Here is a 17,733-nt window from a genome sequence, read left to right as displayed (position 1 = left end):
ATAAAATAGATAACTTATGTTTAGTTAATTTATAGATTTGTTCTACATAATAGCACACATACCACTCAGATGTATATTTCATGTTGTGCAATACTGCAATACTTATAAAAGATGTTCCTGTCAGATGTAAATAGACGTTTAAAATAAGCGTCTTTAAGATGTTTATGTAAATCCCCTTTAGAGACGTAACTTACGTGTCCTTACTGGAGCTCCCCTGTCAGCTAGAGCTATACATAATAAAACGTGTTTTTACAGCAAAATCACAACTATACTATACTGTCTAACTCCTTTACACCTTCAACAGTTAAAACGTTTACTCAATAGTAGTTTAACACATGCAATTTTAACACAAGGAACCGTGTTTACTCACATTTGAAACCCCGCGCGTCGCTGATCTACGTGATGTTTGATAATGACGTATCCTCTCGCGTGGCCTCCTGGGATAGAAGAGTAGCCTATCCATCGGACTGCACTCGAAAATCTGGCTGGAAGCAGTAAGCCATCCGGGAACTCCTCGCCTACTCTTTTATGAATACTGATGTTTCGAACGTACTTCTTCCTTCACGTACTGTTTTCGCCTACTATATAGTAGGAAAGTAGGCATATTCGAACGCACTTAAGTCCGAATCTCGCGATAATTAGCACGTCACCCAGGTAATTCTCGCCTACTCTTTTATGATTCGTACATACTTTTTCGCTCGCCTACTCTTTTCCCCTACTATATAGTAGGGAAGTATGCGGTTTCGAACGCAGCCCGGTCACCCTAGCTCTCTGGTACCCCTTTTCCACCAAGGCAGAGCTGGTGCTGGTTCGGAGCCAGAGCCTAGTTTCAAATCGGTTCTTTGTTTTTCCACCGCCAAAGCACCAGCTCCGAACCAGTAAAACTGGTTCTTAAGTAGCACCAAATCATTGCAGGGTCTAGAACGGAGCCAAGTAAGAACCGCTTGCGTCAGGGGCTGGGGGCGGGGTTACCGTGACCAACAAGACGAATAGAAACTTGTGACCGCCATTTTTAAATAGCAGCTAGTCGAGCTAATAGCAGCTCGATTATAATATCCGTCTATGTAAGTTACGGCGAGCTGCACGAACGCGTTGGATTCCGATGTATTTTTGCAATCCCATGAGGATCCATAGTATTGCAACGTCCGTTATTGTTGATGGCTTGTTCGAGATGCATCGGAGCGGCGCGGACCGATCAGAGCTCCGGGAGTGTTTGGAGAGCATACGACTCCTTGTGCTTTTGATCGCTTTAGCAGTGCTTTAATGTCACGCGGCGATCGGTCTGCGAGAAGCCGAACCATCTTGAACAAGCCTGGTGTGTTTTTGTTTGGCGCTGCCGCGCTAGCGTTGCTGGGCAACATGAGATGTATACACAGTGACGTAAGATCTGGCTCTGTTTTGGCTCTCTAGCCTGTGGAAAGGCAAACCGGTTCTTAGAAGAACCGTCAGTAGAACCAACTCCGAACCGGCTCTAGCTCTAGCTCTGAACCAGCACCTGGTTCTTGTTGGTGGAAAAGGGGTATGGGATCCGGATCCGGATGCGCACAGAAAACGTCTTGAAAGCGTCATGTGATTACTGTACCACCTTCCTGTAATAACGTAGGAGACCACTCGTTATACAGTCATGCAATTGTTCATGTTTTTACTTGCACATCCGATTTAGTTTTAGTTCAAATGATGCATGTGTGCTAAGTGAGCGATCAGCAATCAAAAGCATGCAACAGAAGTGTGCGTTCTCTCTCTCTACCATCAGTTAACGTTAGTAATTATGTGAATTAAAAGCCTATAGTAAATTAAATCTGTTCATCATAAAGTGATTGTGTCTTTTCAGAAATTTTGGACTAAACCTCTCAATTCATATGAATTAGTTTTACAATCTCTTTATGAACTTTTTGAAGCATCAAAGTGGTAGTTGCGTTCAATGGAGGGACAGAAATTATGGATCATGTTCATACAGTCTGACAAGCAACAGTGTCCACCCAGCTTTAGGCTACTGTTTGAGAGAATTTTAATACCAATTAAATATTAGCTATTTTTGACTAATACTGAATAAAATAATAGTCCAGCACAACAGCAAAGAACATATTAGATTTGTTATTGTCAGCAGGGACATTTTAAACTAATTTTTATATTGCTTGAGTGCTTTTTTGTTTTGTTTTTTTACAGTGTTGAGTTTGTGAACGCTACACTTTAAAGTATAAAATCTCTGAATGTAGAAACAGTCGGACAGATGCTATCAGACTGGGCCTAGTGTTGCATGGTACCATGAACCCTCTGACTGTCCTGCTTGCAGTCTCTCCTCCCTCTGTGTCCTAGATTTAGTTGAAATGATGTCATCGGGTTTGTCACGTGGTCTGTCAATGTCAGTGAGCTGTTCACATCTGCTGGGTTTCTGAAAAACTGGAAGCCTGTTTGTGTCTGCACATTTCTAATTGCAGGGTCTGAGTACAACCATCGGTTTGAACCTGCTACTACTTCCTCAACTCAGTCTTATTTACTTTATTTTATGTTTAAATACATATAACGGTATAACCTTTAACTATGTGAGTTAATATAATCAAACTTTCATTTAAATCACATATTGTTTCTCCATACTGTGCTTACAACATAAGTATAAGTAAGTCTGAAGTATTCCATCAGAAAGTGAAGTCCTATTGGCTGGAAAACCGCAGGGAATTCTGACAGCTTGCTTCTATGAGAACAGGATTGGGAGAGACTGGTCTGTGTGCAGTTGCCAGTGAGCAAACTTTAAAGGGGTGGTTCGGGATTTTGGACATCGGACCTCATTTTCAAGTTAGCCTAGTTGTTATTCATCAGTGGAGACAGTTTTCAAAAATGTTCATCCAGTCCTTCCAGTTGCTTAGTTCGCCGATGCTAGGCTAGCGCGAGTCAACGGTATAAGCTAGCCTGCCATTAAAAACAGTTTTACCCACTCCACAGTACACCAAAATCAAATAAATTATAACGCCAGACTGTCGATGTAAATGTCTATTGAGAGAATAATGTTAGAAATCAAACTACCGTACCGGTACTCTTACATCTCAATGATCGCATTACATTTACAGGAACTAGTTTCTCAGCAGCGGCGGAATTTTACTTTGCTCCGGTTAGTAGTACTGCGCCGAAAAGTAAACACAGAACAGAAGCGCGCGCACTACAGACGGGACGTCTAGCTAGCTAGTAGCCATGAACAACGATATTGAAAAACATTTGATTGTAAACTAAGGAATTATGGTGATTCGTTGTGCATTTCGAAATTGTAAAAATAAACCAAATAGATGGTCATGCAAAAAGTTTCCACAAATTTCCATTGAGAGATCCAGAAAGGAACCAACTGTGACTTCTTTCTGCTGGCTTGGACAACGAGACACCGGCAGAGACTATTAAAGTTGCGAATTTGTAGTGATTATTTTAGACCAGACGACTTTGAAAACCCCCATCATCGAAACGTTCATAAGTCACTGACAAGGAATGCAGTTCCAGCCGTCTTTCCATATGCACCAACAGCAGATGAACAGGTAATAACTTTTGTTAGGCTACTATAGCTATCTATGAAGCTAGTCCCTTTCATAACTGATAGAATGACAATGACAACGTTAGTGGAGGTAACGTTACAGTTCAATTTCTGCCCTTTTAGCATCCATCTCGATTAGTTCTTCGTCTGTGTATTCCGGCTCATACATGTACTGTTCGTTGAATAAAACACATTCCTCGTCTCCAAAGTCTGAAACATTGGCATGGCTTTCAAACGTGGCCATAGTCCTATGTTGATTTCTTAGTGAAATATACTCTGCTTCTGTAGTGATGAGTGTCAGCGGCAGGTAAATACACTTGCGTCATGTGGAGACTCTCTCGGTTGCCTAGGTAACTTAATATCAGTCCGCCGCTGCTGTAGACTGTGCTTATAAATACAGGGAACAAAGTGTAACTATTGCAATGTAATGAAAGGGTAGTTTGATTTCTAACATTATTCTCTCAATAGACATTTACATCGACAGTCTGGCGTTATAATTTATTTGCTTTTGGTGTACTGTGGAGTGGGTAAAACAGTTTTTAATGGCAGGCTAGCTTATACCGTTGACTCGCGCTAGCCTAGCATCGGCGAACTAAGCAACTGGAAGGACTGGATGAACATTTTTGAAAACTGTCTCCACTGATGAATAACAACTAGGCTAACTTGAAAATGAGGTCCGATGTCCAAAATCCTGAACCACCCCTTTAAACATAAACCACAAACCCATTTGGCATTATGCTATTGGCTATGTACTTAGTCTGTCAGTCTGTAACTCATAATAAATGAATAATGAACTTTAATGCTTGCCAGTCTCTACACATAAATACAGTATTGCTCCTTTAAAAGACTGCTTTTGTTGTTAGTAATAAGCCTCCATACTTTACATCATAAAATCAAAACTGATAATTCTTGGGGGGGGTTATGGAATATTGCAGAATTTAGAACAAATTGTTAATCCATGCATAATTTGTGTGCCCTCATAATCTTTAATAACTAGCCTTTGCAGGAACATCTTCTCTTCTCAAAAGTGTTTATGGTGTGAGGGCGGGACAACCTGTCAGTCACATAAGATCACAGCAATACCAAACCTCAACCATCCAATCAATTTCCCATGGACAAAATCAAGTCCCGCCCAACATTTTTTCTTGTCCGAGAAGTTCACTCGAATATATGTCACAATAGGGAAGAAAAGACCAGTCTCGGTGCCAGGACAAATGACTTGGACGGGCTTTTACAATTCTCAGAGGGGCTTGTTGTGTGAAAATGGAGGGAATGTAATTTATCCTACTTGTTTATTTATTAATTTATTTAATTATTTACTTGATTTTATAATCATGGAATATGACGCGAGCGAAATGTGAACCGTTATATCATTCTGCGAGTAATTGTTAATTTAGAAAAAAAGAGTTGAGATCATTATAGGGACAGCCTGCAAAAAAAACTATCGCAACTTCCATTTTTTTCCTCAGTCTTTAACTTCAAGATGTTAGGAGGTTATTAATTCCAATAAATAACTTTAGAAACCTTAAGAGGAGCATAGTTTACAGTATGTTCACTAGCCTATTCTATTCTGTGTTTACACATTCATCAAGTGACAAATGAAGTATCAATACCGGTAATCTAATATTTAGCCTATTTAAACTCTATTATTCAACTTCTGATATCAAAATGCCTCCGGTGTAGATAGCAGTTAACATCTGGAAGTATAAGGTGAAAGAGAAGATCTTAATCTAAACGAAAAGATAATCATGTCCGTCAGTATTTGCATACAATTTGCATATCAGTAATTTTATCTTCCGGTTATACCCGCAGGATAGCAGTAGCCCTTTTTTACGCCTGCGTCATTGACAATATTGATTTTTGGTCCTTGTCTTAATGGGTTGTGCACTGCAGTGAGCAGGATCAGAGATTATGCTGAAAAAGCAACAGAGATGCAATCTGTCTCAGAGCAGCTGATTGATATGGCATTAAATCTTATATATACAATAATGCAAATGGTTACAAGGATACTCACATTAATAATGAGTAATTTACAAGAATACCAATAGGTGTATAAAATACAGAAAAAAAATAAGATTTGCAGAGAATTCCTAGCCTGCAGGAAAGCATTATTATTCTAAACATGTACGAGGAGTCATGTGAGACCGGTAGGCTTATTGTTTTCACTGCTCAAATGTTGTTAGCAACCACCAGCCTATAAACAGTGAACACTCATGCATAAAAAAAGAGAGGGAAGAGGGAGAAAAGGGACATGTAAGAATAGGCTCGTTTTATCTAAGGCTAAAGCAAGCATTTTCAAGTCTAAGGTTATGCATTGCAGAAGAATAGCAGCAGAGAAAATGCATGCATGTAACCATGGCGGAATACAAACATCTCCTGAGACAACCACCATCTTTCAAAGGCCAACGACCTTGTCTGGCTCATAAAATATATTGTCACGGCCGGCTCGCAAGCCGCGACAAAGAAGGAGACAACACGTTGGATAATGCTCAAAAAAGAGTAACATTTATTAAAGTAAGAATAATTAATTAGGAAAAAACGACACGAAAAGAAACAAACAACGGAATCAAGGACGCAAACGGCACGAGTGGGAGAGCGCGCCCCGTCACAGCTGAAGGGAACTGCTTTAATAGCCGGCATCAGCTCTAACACAGGTGTAACTCCTCAGTCATCAATGACGTCACTCACCCTAACTTCATCCAGCAAACCAAACAAAAAGAAAACACAAACATAACCCATACTGGGTTCATAACACCCTCCCCCATAGAAAAGGGTTACATTTATGAAACCAACCTAACCCTTCACCCGATAACCCCCCATACTGTAAAACACCAACCACTTCATTTTACTCCCAATATCCTCAGCAACTACGGGCCCTGTAGAATCAATTTAAGAGTTAAGGAGAGCAAGACAAAACATTGTTAGTAAACACAGTTAGGAAGAGTAAGGAGCTCTTGTGTCTGCCACCACATTGTCCGTACCTTTGATGTGCCGTATGATTGCAGGAAGAGGCACCAACGAGTCAAACGTTGCTTTGGGCACCGCAAAGAGTGTAAATAAATTAGCGGATTGTAGTCGGTATACGCGACCAATGAATCTGACAATGATCCCACATGCATCTCGAAGTGTTGCAGGGCCCAAATCAGTGCTAATGCCTCTTTCTCAATCACAGAACAATTTAACTAATAGGAAGAAAACTTTTTAGAAAAATAACTAACGGAACGGTGAATTCCCTCATCATCAGTTTGTAACAGTACAGCTCCCGCACCAACGTTGCTCGCATCTACGCACAACCTAAAAGGGCGATCAAATCTGGGAGCTGCTAACACTGGAGCGGAAGTGAGCAATGATTTAGCTGCCTCAAAAGCTTCCTGACAGACAGAAGTCCAGACAAAAAGCTGCTTTTGCCTTCAGCAAATCAGTGAGTCGGGCTACCACGGTGGGAAAACTCCTACAAAATCCCTGATAGTAACACAACACACTTACCCCAAAAACCACATAAACTCCTTCTTGGTGGAAGGAGAAGGAAATTGATCAATGGCCACAACCTTGGCCCGAACTGGACGCACACAACCCTGTCCAACGACCTTACCCAAGTAAGTCACTGTGGCTTTGGCAAACTCGCATTTGGCCAAATGAACTGTCAGGCCAGCCTCAACAAAACGTGAGAACAGGGGTACTGGAAAACATAATCTTTTGGGGCTCACATTATAATAGAGGAAATGTACCTTTATCCTCATAATATAGCATTCAATTGTGTTAATACTAACATAACACTCAATGTCAGTGTTTCAGTGTCTCCTAGACTGCCTGTCGAGAAGAGAATAGCTGAATATTTTGGCCACATGTATTTAAGATAATTTTCATATTTATTGATTCTCCCTAATTATATAGCCTCCATATATCAGAAGGTCATAGTTTTGTGGAATTTCACAAACAGATCAGCCACTAGTCGGGTGGCTATTATTAAGAGGCAACACATTTATCATTTCACTTTTTCTCAGGGTTTTCTCAACATTGCATCGACTCAACTCCTGACGAACACATTAACTATTATTTGAATTATCACTCCGTGAGTCATTTAACCTTATTGTTATGTTATATATTTACATAATTATAGCTTTTCATTAAACTCACAAAGCCCCTGGACTTCAATCACGAACCCTATAGAAAACACTAATGTAGCATTTAATGAACTTCATAGTTGATTTTCTTATGTATTTTTATATCAATATGGTACAAGATTATCCTATTAAAATATGTAAATTACTATACATTACTAACTTGTCATACAATCCGTATAATGAGCACTATATATATATATATATATAGCCTACTGTATATACAGATCAAAACAATGTTTAATGTTTTTAAGTCTCTTCATCTCACCAAGGCTGCATTTATTTGATCAAAGTAAAGAAAGTAAAACTGTGAAATATTATTACAATTTAAATTGACTGGTTTCTGTTGTATTTTAAAATGTAGGCTAATTTATTCCTGTGATCAAATATGAATGATCAGCATCATTACTTTCACTATTCAACATCATTACTTTTGACCAGTAGTGTATATACTGCTCTGTTGACAGAATGTGGTATTGGTGTAACTAAATAGGGCCAGATGGAAGAGTGGGTATTAAAAAGGATGGGCCATCCCCTCATTCCCTGCTGGGGCAGCTGCATCCTCCCCCTGTGTGCTGCTATTCAGATTCAGGGTCATGTGATCTACACATAATGGCCGTTAATGTAGGCTTGTGTGTTGGATACTAGTCAGTATCTAAGCAACTCCGTTATTCATCGCCTAGCAACGGCTGGAGGATGGGAGGAGGGCATGGGGGGTTGGGTGTCCTAGTCCCATCATGGCCTATATTCCTAACGTCTATGGGTCATTTCATCCAATAGCCATTTATGACTTAACATTTTTAAGAAAATATTCAAATGCATTAGTATTCCTTTCTGAAGAGGAATAGTGAAGAAGATGCTGAATAAAGGCTGCTGGTTTTCATAAACTATAAACTATTGTTTATTGAGTTAGTGTGTTTGCTACATCCTGTAAATCCTTTATATTTTCACACAAAGCCTTACAACTTCCTTTTTCACTCCAGGTTATGAGTAATTTCAGCCTGTTTCTTATTTTAATTTGCCAAATTGAACCTTGGATATAGGCTATATACAAAAGTCCCTATTTTAGGTCCTTTTCTACGCACTATTTAAAGAATGGGAAAAGAATATGTGATAACTAACTCCAAAATGCACCCCAGGCTAATCTCTTAAAAGGGGCAGAAGGTGTCAAAGAGAACAGATGGAGAATAGGTTGATCAAGTTACACAAAGTTGCTTGTGCATAAAGGTTTACGTATACAAGGTGTTCGTCTTAATGTATTAATGCAATATGATACAAGTGTTTAGTCATTAAAAGTATAATGGGATGGGGTCAGGGAGAACAACTAAACTTGATACATATTTTAAAATCATAATTTCACCTTTTCTTCAAGCAGCTGAATACAGTGTTCCTGAGACATGATAGTTGAATTGAAACAAAATGTTTGATTCCTGCACAATCATGTCTTGGATTAAAACGTTATTCAGTATTGCAGATGTATTGGGTGAGGTTCTGGGAGGTGTTTCACTAACCCTAATCTTTCTGACAACCAATAGAAATTATTCTAGCCTTCTGAACTGGGCAGAACTCGTCGCGTCTGACCAATCAAATGTGAGAATCGTAGTCGCCAGGACAACACGTATATAAAGTGAGGTCAGTCCGTTATAACGTTATTATTCTTACATCGACCCCTAGTTGTCGAACTGTAAGATCTCTCCGTTGAGAATCTTTCTCGCCCGGGCAAGCAACACTTCCAGAAACAATGGTGAGCACAATTTCATATATTTCATATTGCTTATTTATAGAAAAAAAAATTTTTTTTATTCAACATCTTTACTGTGTATTATGCGTATAATAATATATTTCGGGTATACAATAGAATATGGAACAAGAAAATACACCTTTATACGTATTCTGCACAAAAAAGTGGTAGGATACATTCTCAAAAATGATTTTGTTTAGTATAGCCTACTGTATTTAAATGTTCTTTATTATTATGCTAATGTATGTATTTAAATATGTGCATTTTACGTGTAATCATTGATGCATTAATAACCGTAGTGTGACTGTGAAAAATAAGAGAGGTATTATAAGGGATGTGATGCACACTAGAACGAGACAACAAAGAGAATAGAGCCGCATAATGATCTGGGTGTAGCCGTCTCCTCCATACCGTCCGGTATGGTGTCATTTGGACAAAAAAAAACGAGATGCAGCGCCTCCCAAAGGATATGGACATTGGTCAACTTTTTATTTTAATCATATGTCCTATTAAGAATATAATTTAAAAAGTGTATTCGATTAGTCGCGCGATTACATTTAAAGTGATAGTTCGCCGAAAAAAAATACAATTGTGTCGGCTACTCACCCTCAAGTTGTTTCAAACCTGGCTGTATGATTTTCTTTTTTAACCAGACATTTGATGGGTCCCATTGACTTCCATAATCAATGGGGTCCATCAACTGTTTGGTTTATTGACATTCTTCAAAATATCTTCTTTTGGGTTGAGCAGAAGAAAGAAATTCATACAGGTGCATACTATGCCTTTAATTATTCTCAGAAATCGTATCACATTTCAGGGCTGTTGTGAGGCTGTTAAATATTCATGGTGATGTAGGCAGTATCACTAATGCAGCTGATGGACATTACCAGTAAACCGGCAGTTGAGGGTGTAATGTGATCTCACGATATCTAACATGATATCTCACTGGGATATGACGGCACAGAAACAAGATATACAGGCTGTAGCCGAAGTTTAGATGTGAGATGAAATAAATAAAGCTTTCACAAGAGAGTGATATTTTTTTTTTTAGTTAGATTTTAAACTTTGCCCTTTCCTTCACAGCGTGAGTGCATCTCGATCCACGTTGGTCAAGCTGGAGTCCAGATTGGCAATGCCTGCTGGGAACTCTATTGTCTTGAGCATGGCATTCAGCCGGATGGACAGATGCCCAGTGACAAGACAATCGGAGGAGGCGATGACTCCTTCAACACCTTCTTCAGTGAGACTGGAGCTGGAAAGCACGTCCCCAGGGCTGTGTTTGTAGACCTGGAGCCCACTGTCATTGGTAAGAGGATAAGACTTCATTTTATCTGTGATATTGTGTGCCAGAGTACTCGGTTTACTAAACATTTACTCATGACCCGTTTGTACAGATGAGGTGCGCTCTGGGACATACCGTCAGCTGTTCCACCCTGAGCAGCTCATCACAGGAAAGGAAGATGCAGCCAATAACTACGCTCGTGGTCACTACACTATTGGAAAAGAAATCATTGACCTGGTGCTGGACAGGATTCGCAAACTGGTAGGTAGTTGTAAATAAACAAACATAAATATGAATTATATATTACGTTGGGTTACTGATCAACAGGTTTTCTTCTCAGGCTGACCAGTGCACTGGCCTCCAGGGTTTCCTGGTGTTCCACAGCTTTGGTGGTGGAACCGGTTCTGGCTTCACCTCTCTGTTGATGGAGCGTCTGTCTGTGGACTATGGCAAGAAGTCCAAGCTTGAGTTCTCCATCTACCCTGCTCCTCAGGTCTCCACCGCTGTGGTAGAGCCTTACAACGCCATCCTGACCACCCACACCACCCTAGAGCACTCTGACTGTGCCTTCATGGTAGACAATGAGGCCATTTATGATATCTGCCGTAGGAACCTCGACATTGAGCGTCCTACTTACACCAACCTCAACAGGCTCATTGGACAGATTGTGTCCTCCATCACAGCCTCCCTCAGGTTTGATGGTGCCCTCAATGTCGATCTGACCGAGTTCCAAACCAACTTGGTGCCTTATCCTCGTATCCACTTCCCTCTGGCTACCTACGCCCCAGTGATCTCCGCAGAGAAGGCTTACCATGAGCAGCTCTCTGTGTCTGAGATAACTAATGCTTGCTTCGAGCCGGCCAATCAGATGGTGAAATGTGACCCACGTCACGGCAAGTACATGGCTTGCTGCCTGCTGTACCGTGGTGACGTTGTGCCCAAAGATGTGAACGCTGCAATCGCCACCATCAAGACCAAGCGCACCATCCAGTTTGTGGACTGGTGTCCCACTGGTTTCAAGGTTGGCATCAACTACCAGCCTCCCACTGTGGTTCCAGGAGGTGATCTGGCTAAAGTGCAGAGGGCCGTGTGCATGCTGAGCAACACAACCGCTATTGCTGAGGCCTGGGCTCGTCTGGATCATAAGTTCGATCTGATGTACGCCAAGCGTGCCTTTGTGCACTGGTATGTGGGTGAGGGTATGGAGGAGGGCGAGTTCTCAGAGGCCAGAGAGGACATGGCTGCCCTGGAGAAAGATTACGAGGAGGTCGGTGTCGACTCCATCGAGGGTGAAGGAGAGGAAGAGGGCGAGGAGTATTAAATGACAGAAAGAAGTGTGACATCTAGAAACCATGAAATGGAAAATTTAATTAAATGAAGATTAAATTAAAATTAAAGGTCAGAACCAATAAAAATCATGGTGTTACGGTTCTTTTGGACATCTGAAATAAACCTTCTTTAAAACTAACTAAAGGGTGTCTTGTGTTGAATTGTTGTGTATAATTATATGAATAATGTATAACAGATATAGCAATGTAGTGTTTTAAAGATCAACCATCAAACAGGTGAAGTATAACTATTATTAAAATGTATAAAACGTATTGGAAAAAAGTGTGAAAGCATGCTTAAGTTCAACCATTTTTCAACATGACATTTAATCAGTAGCGGCTCCTGGCCATACATTTAGGTAGGGTATTCTGGATGGAGTAGAGCATATGAAAAGTGCGAAAAGCAGTAAAGTTGGCAGCCATGTATGTTACTTTTTGGAATAAGTGAGAAATAGTTGATTTATTCTTGAATTCTGCCAAAAGTGTGTCTGATGTGTTCAGCAATTAGAATATAAAGCTTACAAAAGGTTTGTCTAGACCCGAAAGTGCGTATCTATATCACGAATGTTATTTCTCGTACCATTTATACGCCAAAAATGTTTTTTGCGTGCATATACGCACTGACAACCCTTGGGTAGGATTAGGGGTGGGGAGTGCGTGCGTATTACACGCCATAAAGTGTGTAGTCTATCTTCATATAGGCCTACACGCGAAAACTGCGTATTATATGCACGCAAAAACTATTTTGGCGTATAAATGGCACAAGAAATAACATCGAATAGAAACGCACTTTCATGAGATCGGGCTGCTGTAGGGCCTCAGTTCAAGCGGCTCGTGAACCGATCATCTCTTACTCTTTAGTTAATAGTAGCCTAAATAAACACGAATGAACAATATGTATGTTAAAAAGATACGGTACAACTTACCGAAATGTAGGCCTATGCCTCATCGATCAATCAGTGTTTTTCAACCTCGGAAAAAACAGCTGTGGAGAACAATATTAGTTACCTCAGGAAAGACATTGAATGACCATAGCACGTTAGTTGGCCAGAAGAATAGCTATAGAGAGGAGTATTTTGCTTAATATGTGCACTATTACATATTTATTATATTTTTACTCAGGCTATTAAAATATTAGGCTACAACATTGTTATAATTTAAAAAAACGCAATATATTTAAGTTGTTATTTTTAACGTTTAATAATAATAGCCTACCAGCTGACAGGGATCTCTGTCTGTTAACAGCATGATTTTTTTTCTTTTCTTGATAAAAAATAGCATAGGCTATCTACTGTAATAATTATCCAAATCAATCGATATTGAATCAAGATTGGAATCAAATCACAAGAATTTAATTAATAGAATTGAAATCATGAAATTTGTGTCAAGCCATTAACAGCATGTTGTCACTAAACTTAATAAAAATCAGTTTAGTTACCAAATGTTTTGACAACCACAATACCACTTATTGTGATGCAAGGTTTTTTTTACATTCCCCCAATCCACCCCTTTCCGTAATTCTCATAAACTGAACTCAAAAGTTGGCAGCCTTTTTTTGTTCATGTACAAGTTACTGCATGAACACAACATGTAGAGCAGCATTAGCCCACACAATAACATTCTGAACATTGTTGCAGTAAATTACAATAGTTTTAATGAAAGACTTTTTTGACTATTATAATTATTTTTATTCTTTATGATCTTGTTTTAAAACAGATCAGATCTCTTCTCTGCAGCAACATTTCCATGAGAACAATTCAGTCTGTGTATCTATGTGGGCAGTGCAACATTACATTTCATGCAAATGCCATCATTGTGTGATATTCTGATGAATATATATAATTATCATAAAATTAAGGCGGGAAAACTGGGTGTATTTTACTCATGAAAATTAAAACTATTATCCGAATTACTGCGACAGTTTACTCATGCCAACTCTATTAATGATATAATAGAATTTCTTTCTTTTTCAATGGCAGGTAATTATGTAAGCGAATAATAATCAATGCACTTATTGTCAAAGACTTGCTTAACTGGTAAGCTAATGAAAAATAAATGCAAAATAGCTACAACAGCCATGCCCATAATTATGTACAGTGCTACACACCCTGTTTTAAACAAAACAAAAACCAATCAAAGACAAAATAAGGTTAATTTTCTTTAATTTTATTAAAAGGTCCCTTTTATGACCAACATTCATCATTGCATACTCAAGTTCGTACCGCCTTGGCTTGTACAGATTTTCTAAAACAAACGTTATTGTTCAATGGTTGGAATCAGCCAATGGGGTGTCACTGATTCTCAACAGAACCAATGGGAATGTGACAGGAAGCGAAACGTCTCCTCGCGCTCGCTCCGCCTTGTGACGACTGACAGGAAAAGTATAAATATTCCCACCCCGCATTATCCAGACACTTCATTCTCTCACCAGACTCATAATAGTCAACCTGTGAGAGCGTTAATAACAGAAAAAACTACGGTTTTCGATCTCCTAATTTTTCTTAAAGCGAAATATTCATTTTAAAAAATGGTGAGTATAAAGCTGTTTTTTAATTGTGTAATTTTATAAAAGAGATATTGTTATTTATCATTAAGTATGAGTATTTTTACGTCATCTGTGGTTAAGGTTCTTTTACTGTGCGTTTAAAATTATGGATTTTTTTTTTTAACATTTAGATGATAGCAGGCTATACTTCGGTTCTGATTTTTTTATAGCATCAAACATTATTACGAATTAATATTGGTCATTTAGGTATTTGGACTCGCTGTTAATTTATTTTTATTATTATTATAATTGGGGGGGGGGTTTGTTTTTGTTTTTCGGGGTATTTTTTTTTTTTTTTTTTTTTTTACATGTTTATCTGATTGAATGTCAAGGAAATCAGCTAAAATTGATAACTGGTATAGTGTTCCACAGTCTTGGTATAATTTGGCGCACAATTCAATAAAAATTTGCCGTTTTCTACCTTGAAATGACATATAAAAACTCAAATCTAATTATCAAGGTCGCTGTAGAGAGGTAAGAGGATTTACTGACGTGTAGCGTTACAGTGAAACATCCTCCTTTTGTTCTGATGATTCTGCACAGTCACTTCTTTAGCAGTGTGCTACCGGCACAGGAAGTGAGTCAGGAGGACCACGTGCGTTCCAATGAATCTTGATGGATTCCAGTGCTCTTGTGTCAAGAAGTTTAAGCCTTAATAAGTTCCTCATGGTTGTGCTTAGTGGCCATCTGGTTCATGCGCATGACCAGCCTAAAACAGAGAGGCGTTTAACCCAATTCGTATTGGTCCAAGTTAAAATTGTATATAGACTTAAATGCCCTTCCATTACTAAAATTAATGGTGTAGCTTGGTTTAAGTGCTGTTTTATATTGTGTGTGCTTTAAATTTCATTAAGTGTTCAATGAAACTCTTAAAATGTTTTTGTACATCTAATATACTTTAAAATATGATGATGTCATTTTAAAGGAATGCAGGCTACACTATAACAAAACAAAGCCAACCCGCCCCCCTTCTTTGAAACAAGGGCTGGTCTGTTTCATCAGCTGTTTGTGTGGTCAGGGGTTTGTGCAACTATAGCAGTTTCTGATTTGCAGTGGAGGCATTTTCTATCAGTGCTTATTCAATGCAATAGTTTAAAAATAAAAAAATTGGGTACACAAAGATTCCATTCCTGTATATGTCAACTTGCGCATCAAAGAGCCCTTTGATTGTTTTACAAACTAGTAAAAGTGGTTTAAATTTGTGAACATGCGCAACTGAATGGTTAAATCATTACTTGCAATTAAAGAATGTTGACTTAAGGTGTATAATGTCTATAAATCGATCTCCTCTCTTCACAGCGTGAGTGCATCTCCGTTCACGTTGGTCAAGCTGGAGTCCAGATTGGCAATGCCTGCTGGGAACTCTATTGTCTTGAGCATGGCATCCAGCCAGATGGGCAGACGCCCAGTGATAAGACCATCGGAAGAAGCGATGACTCCTTCAACACCTTCTTCAGTGAGACTGGAGCTGGAAAGCACGTCCCCAGGGCTGTGTTTGTAGACCTGGAGCCCACTGTCATTGGTATGAAGAGGATGTATTAATTTGTTATCATATTTTATACCATTAAGTTTAGTTCTCTAAATATTTACTCATGACCCGTCTGTGCAGATGAGGTGCGCTCTGGGACATACCGTCAGCTGTTCCACCCTGAGCAGCTCATCACAGGAAAGGAGGACGCAGCCAATAACTACGCTCGTGGTCACTACACTATTGGAAAAGAGCTCATTGATCTTGTTTTGGACAGAATTCGCAAACTGGTGAGTCATTCAATTAACTTCAAAGGCATTGTAATTTAATTGTGTTGAATTATGTTTAATTAAAATAATACTTGATTGCCTTTTTAACATGAATCATGTCTTTCAGTCTGACCAGTGCACAGGCCTCCAGGGTTTCCTGGTGTTCCACAGCTTTGGTGGTGGAACCGGTTCTGGCTTCACCTCTCTGTTGATGGAGCGTCTGTCTGTGGACTATGGCAAGAAGTCCAAGCTTGAGTTCTCCATCTACCCTGCTCCTCAGGTCTCCACCGCTGTGGTAGAGCCTTACAACGCCATCCTGACCACCCACACCACCCTAGAGCACTCTGACTGTGCCTTCATGGTAGACAATGAGGCCATTTATGATATCTGCCGTAGGAACCTCGACATTGAGCGTCCTTCTTACACCAACCTCAACAGGCTGATCAGTCAGATCGTGTCCTCCATCACAGCCTCCCTCAGGTTTGATGGTGCCCTCAATGTCGATCTCACCGAGTTCCAGACCAACTTGGTGCCTTATCCTCGTATCCACTTCCCTCTGGCTACCTACGCCCCAGTGATCTCCGCAGAGAAGGCTTACCATGAGCAGCTCTCTGTGTCTGAGATCACTAATGCTTGCTTCGAGCCGGCCAATCAGATGGTGAAATGTGACCCACGTCACGGCAAGTACATGGCTTGCTGCCTGCTGTACCGTGGTGACGTTGTGCCCAAAGATGTGAACGCTGCAATCGCCACCATCAAGACCAAGCGCTCCATCCAGTTTGTGGACTGGTGTCCCACTGGTTTCAAGGTTGGCATCAACTACCAGCCTCCCACTGTGGTTCCAGGAGGTGATCTGGCTAAAGTGCAGAGGGCCGTGTGCATGCTGAGCAACACAACCGCTATTGCTGAGGCCTGGGCTCGTCTGGATCATAAGTTCGATCTGATGTACGCCAAGCGTGCCTTTGTGCACTGGTATGTGGGTGAGGGTATGGAGGAGGGCGAGTTCTCAGAGGCCAGAGAGGACATGGCTGCCCTGGAGAAAGATTACGAGGAGGTCGGAGCTGAGAGTGTGGACGGAGAAGATGAGGAGGGAGAAGAATATTAGAAAGGCTTTTCAGTTCCACTGCCTGTTCTGTTACTTGTCCATTGTCATTTTTATGTTTCCTTTTTCTTCACTTTCCAGCTGTCAACTGGCTAAAAGGTCAATTTGACAAGCAGGGCGGGGTCGAGGGCCATGAGAGAACGGCGCGAGGCCGGTGGTGTAATTTATGATGAGCAACACCGTCGCGTTGTACCGTCTCATTCTCTCGACCCCACCCTGCTTGTCACAGTCAATCTTGCATATTATGCTCTTGAAAGAAATAAAAGGTTGTCATATTTACATGCTCTCCTGTTTTCATTCCTGTCCAATGACCCTATACTTTATACCAATCTTGAGGATGCATCTTTGTTGCATTGATTTGAT

At 40.1% G+C, this 17,733-nt stretch overlaps 2 protein-coding genes across 2 annotated transcripts; both read left to right on the top strand.

The window, feature by feature from the left end:
- The first annotated feature begins 9,253 nt into the window (after window positions 1–9,253).
- Window positions 9,254–12,120, top strand: LOC306985790 (tubulin alpha-1A chain). Its single transcript, XM_079588453.1, has 4 exons — window positions 9,254–9,379; window positions 10,460–10,682; window positions 10,771–10,919; window positions 10,999–12,120. The coding sequence occupies exons 1-4, from the start codon at window positions 9,377–9,379 to the stop codon at window positions 11,977–11,979; spliced, it is 1,356 nt and encodes a 451-aa protein (XP_079444579.1). The 5' UTR covers window positions 9,254–9,376; the 3' UTR covers window positions 11,980–12,120.
- A 2,266-nt stretch (window positions 12,121–14,386) lies between these two features.
- LOC306985640 (tubulin alpha chain-like) lies at window positions 14,387–17,649 on the top strand. The gene is made up of 4 exons (XM_079588116.1): window positions 14,387–14,516; window positions 15,831–16,053; window positions 16,141–16,289; window positions 16,396–17,649. The coding sequence occupies exons 1-4, from the start codon at window positions 14,514–14,516 to the stop codon at window positions 17,371–17,373; spliced, it is 1,353 nt and encodes a 450-aa protein (XP_079444242.1). The 5' UTR covers window positions 14,387–14,513; the 3' UTR covers window positions 17,374–17,649.
- The last annotated feature ends 84 nt before the right edge of the window (window positions 17,650–17,733 follow it).

The sequence above is a fragment of the Phoxinus phoxinus genome, assembly GCF_949152265.1.
Source record: "Phoxinus phoxinus genome assembly, chromosome: 18".
In the NCBI taxonomy this organism is placed as follows: Eukaryota; Metazoa; Chordata; class Actinopteri; order Cypriniformes; family Leuciscidae; genus Phoxinus; species Phoxinus phoxinus.
This window is presented reverse-complemented; position numbering and strand designations above follow the sequence as displayed.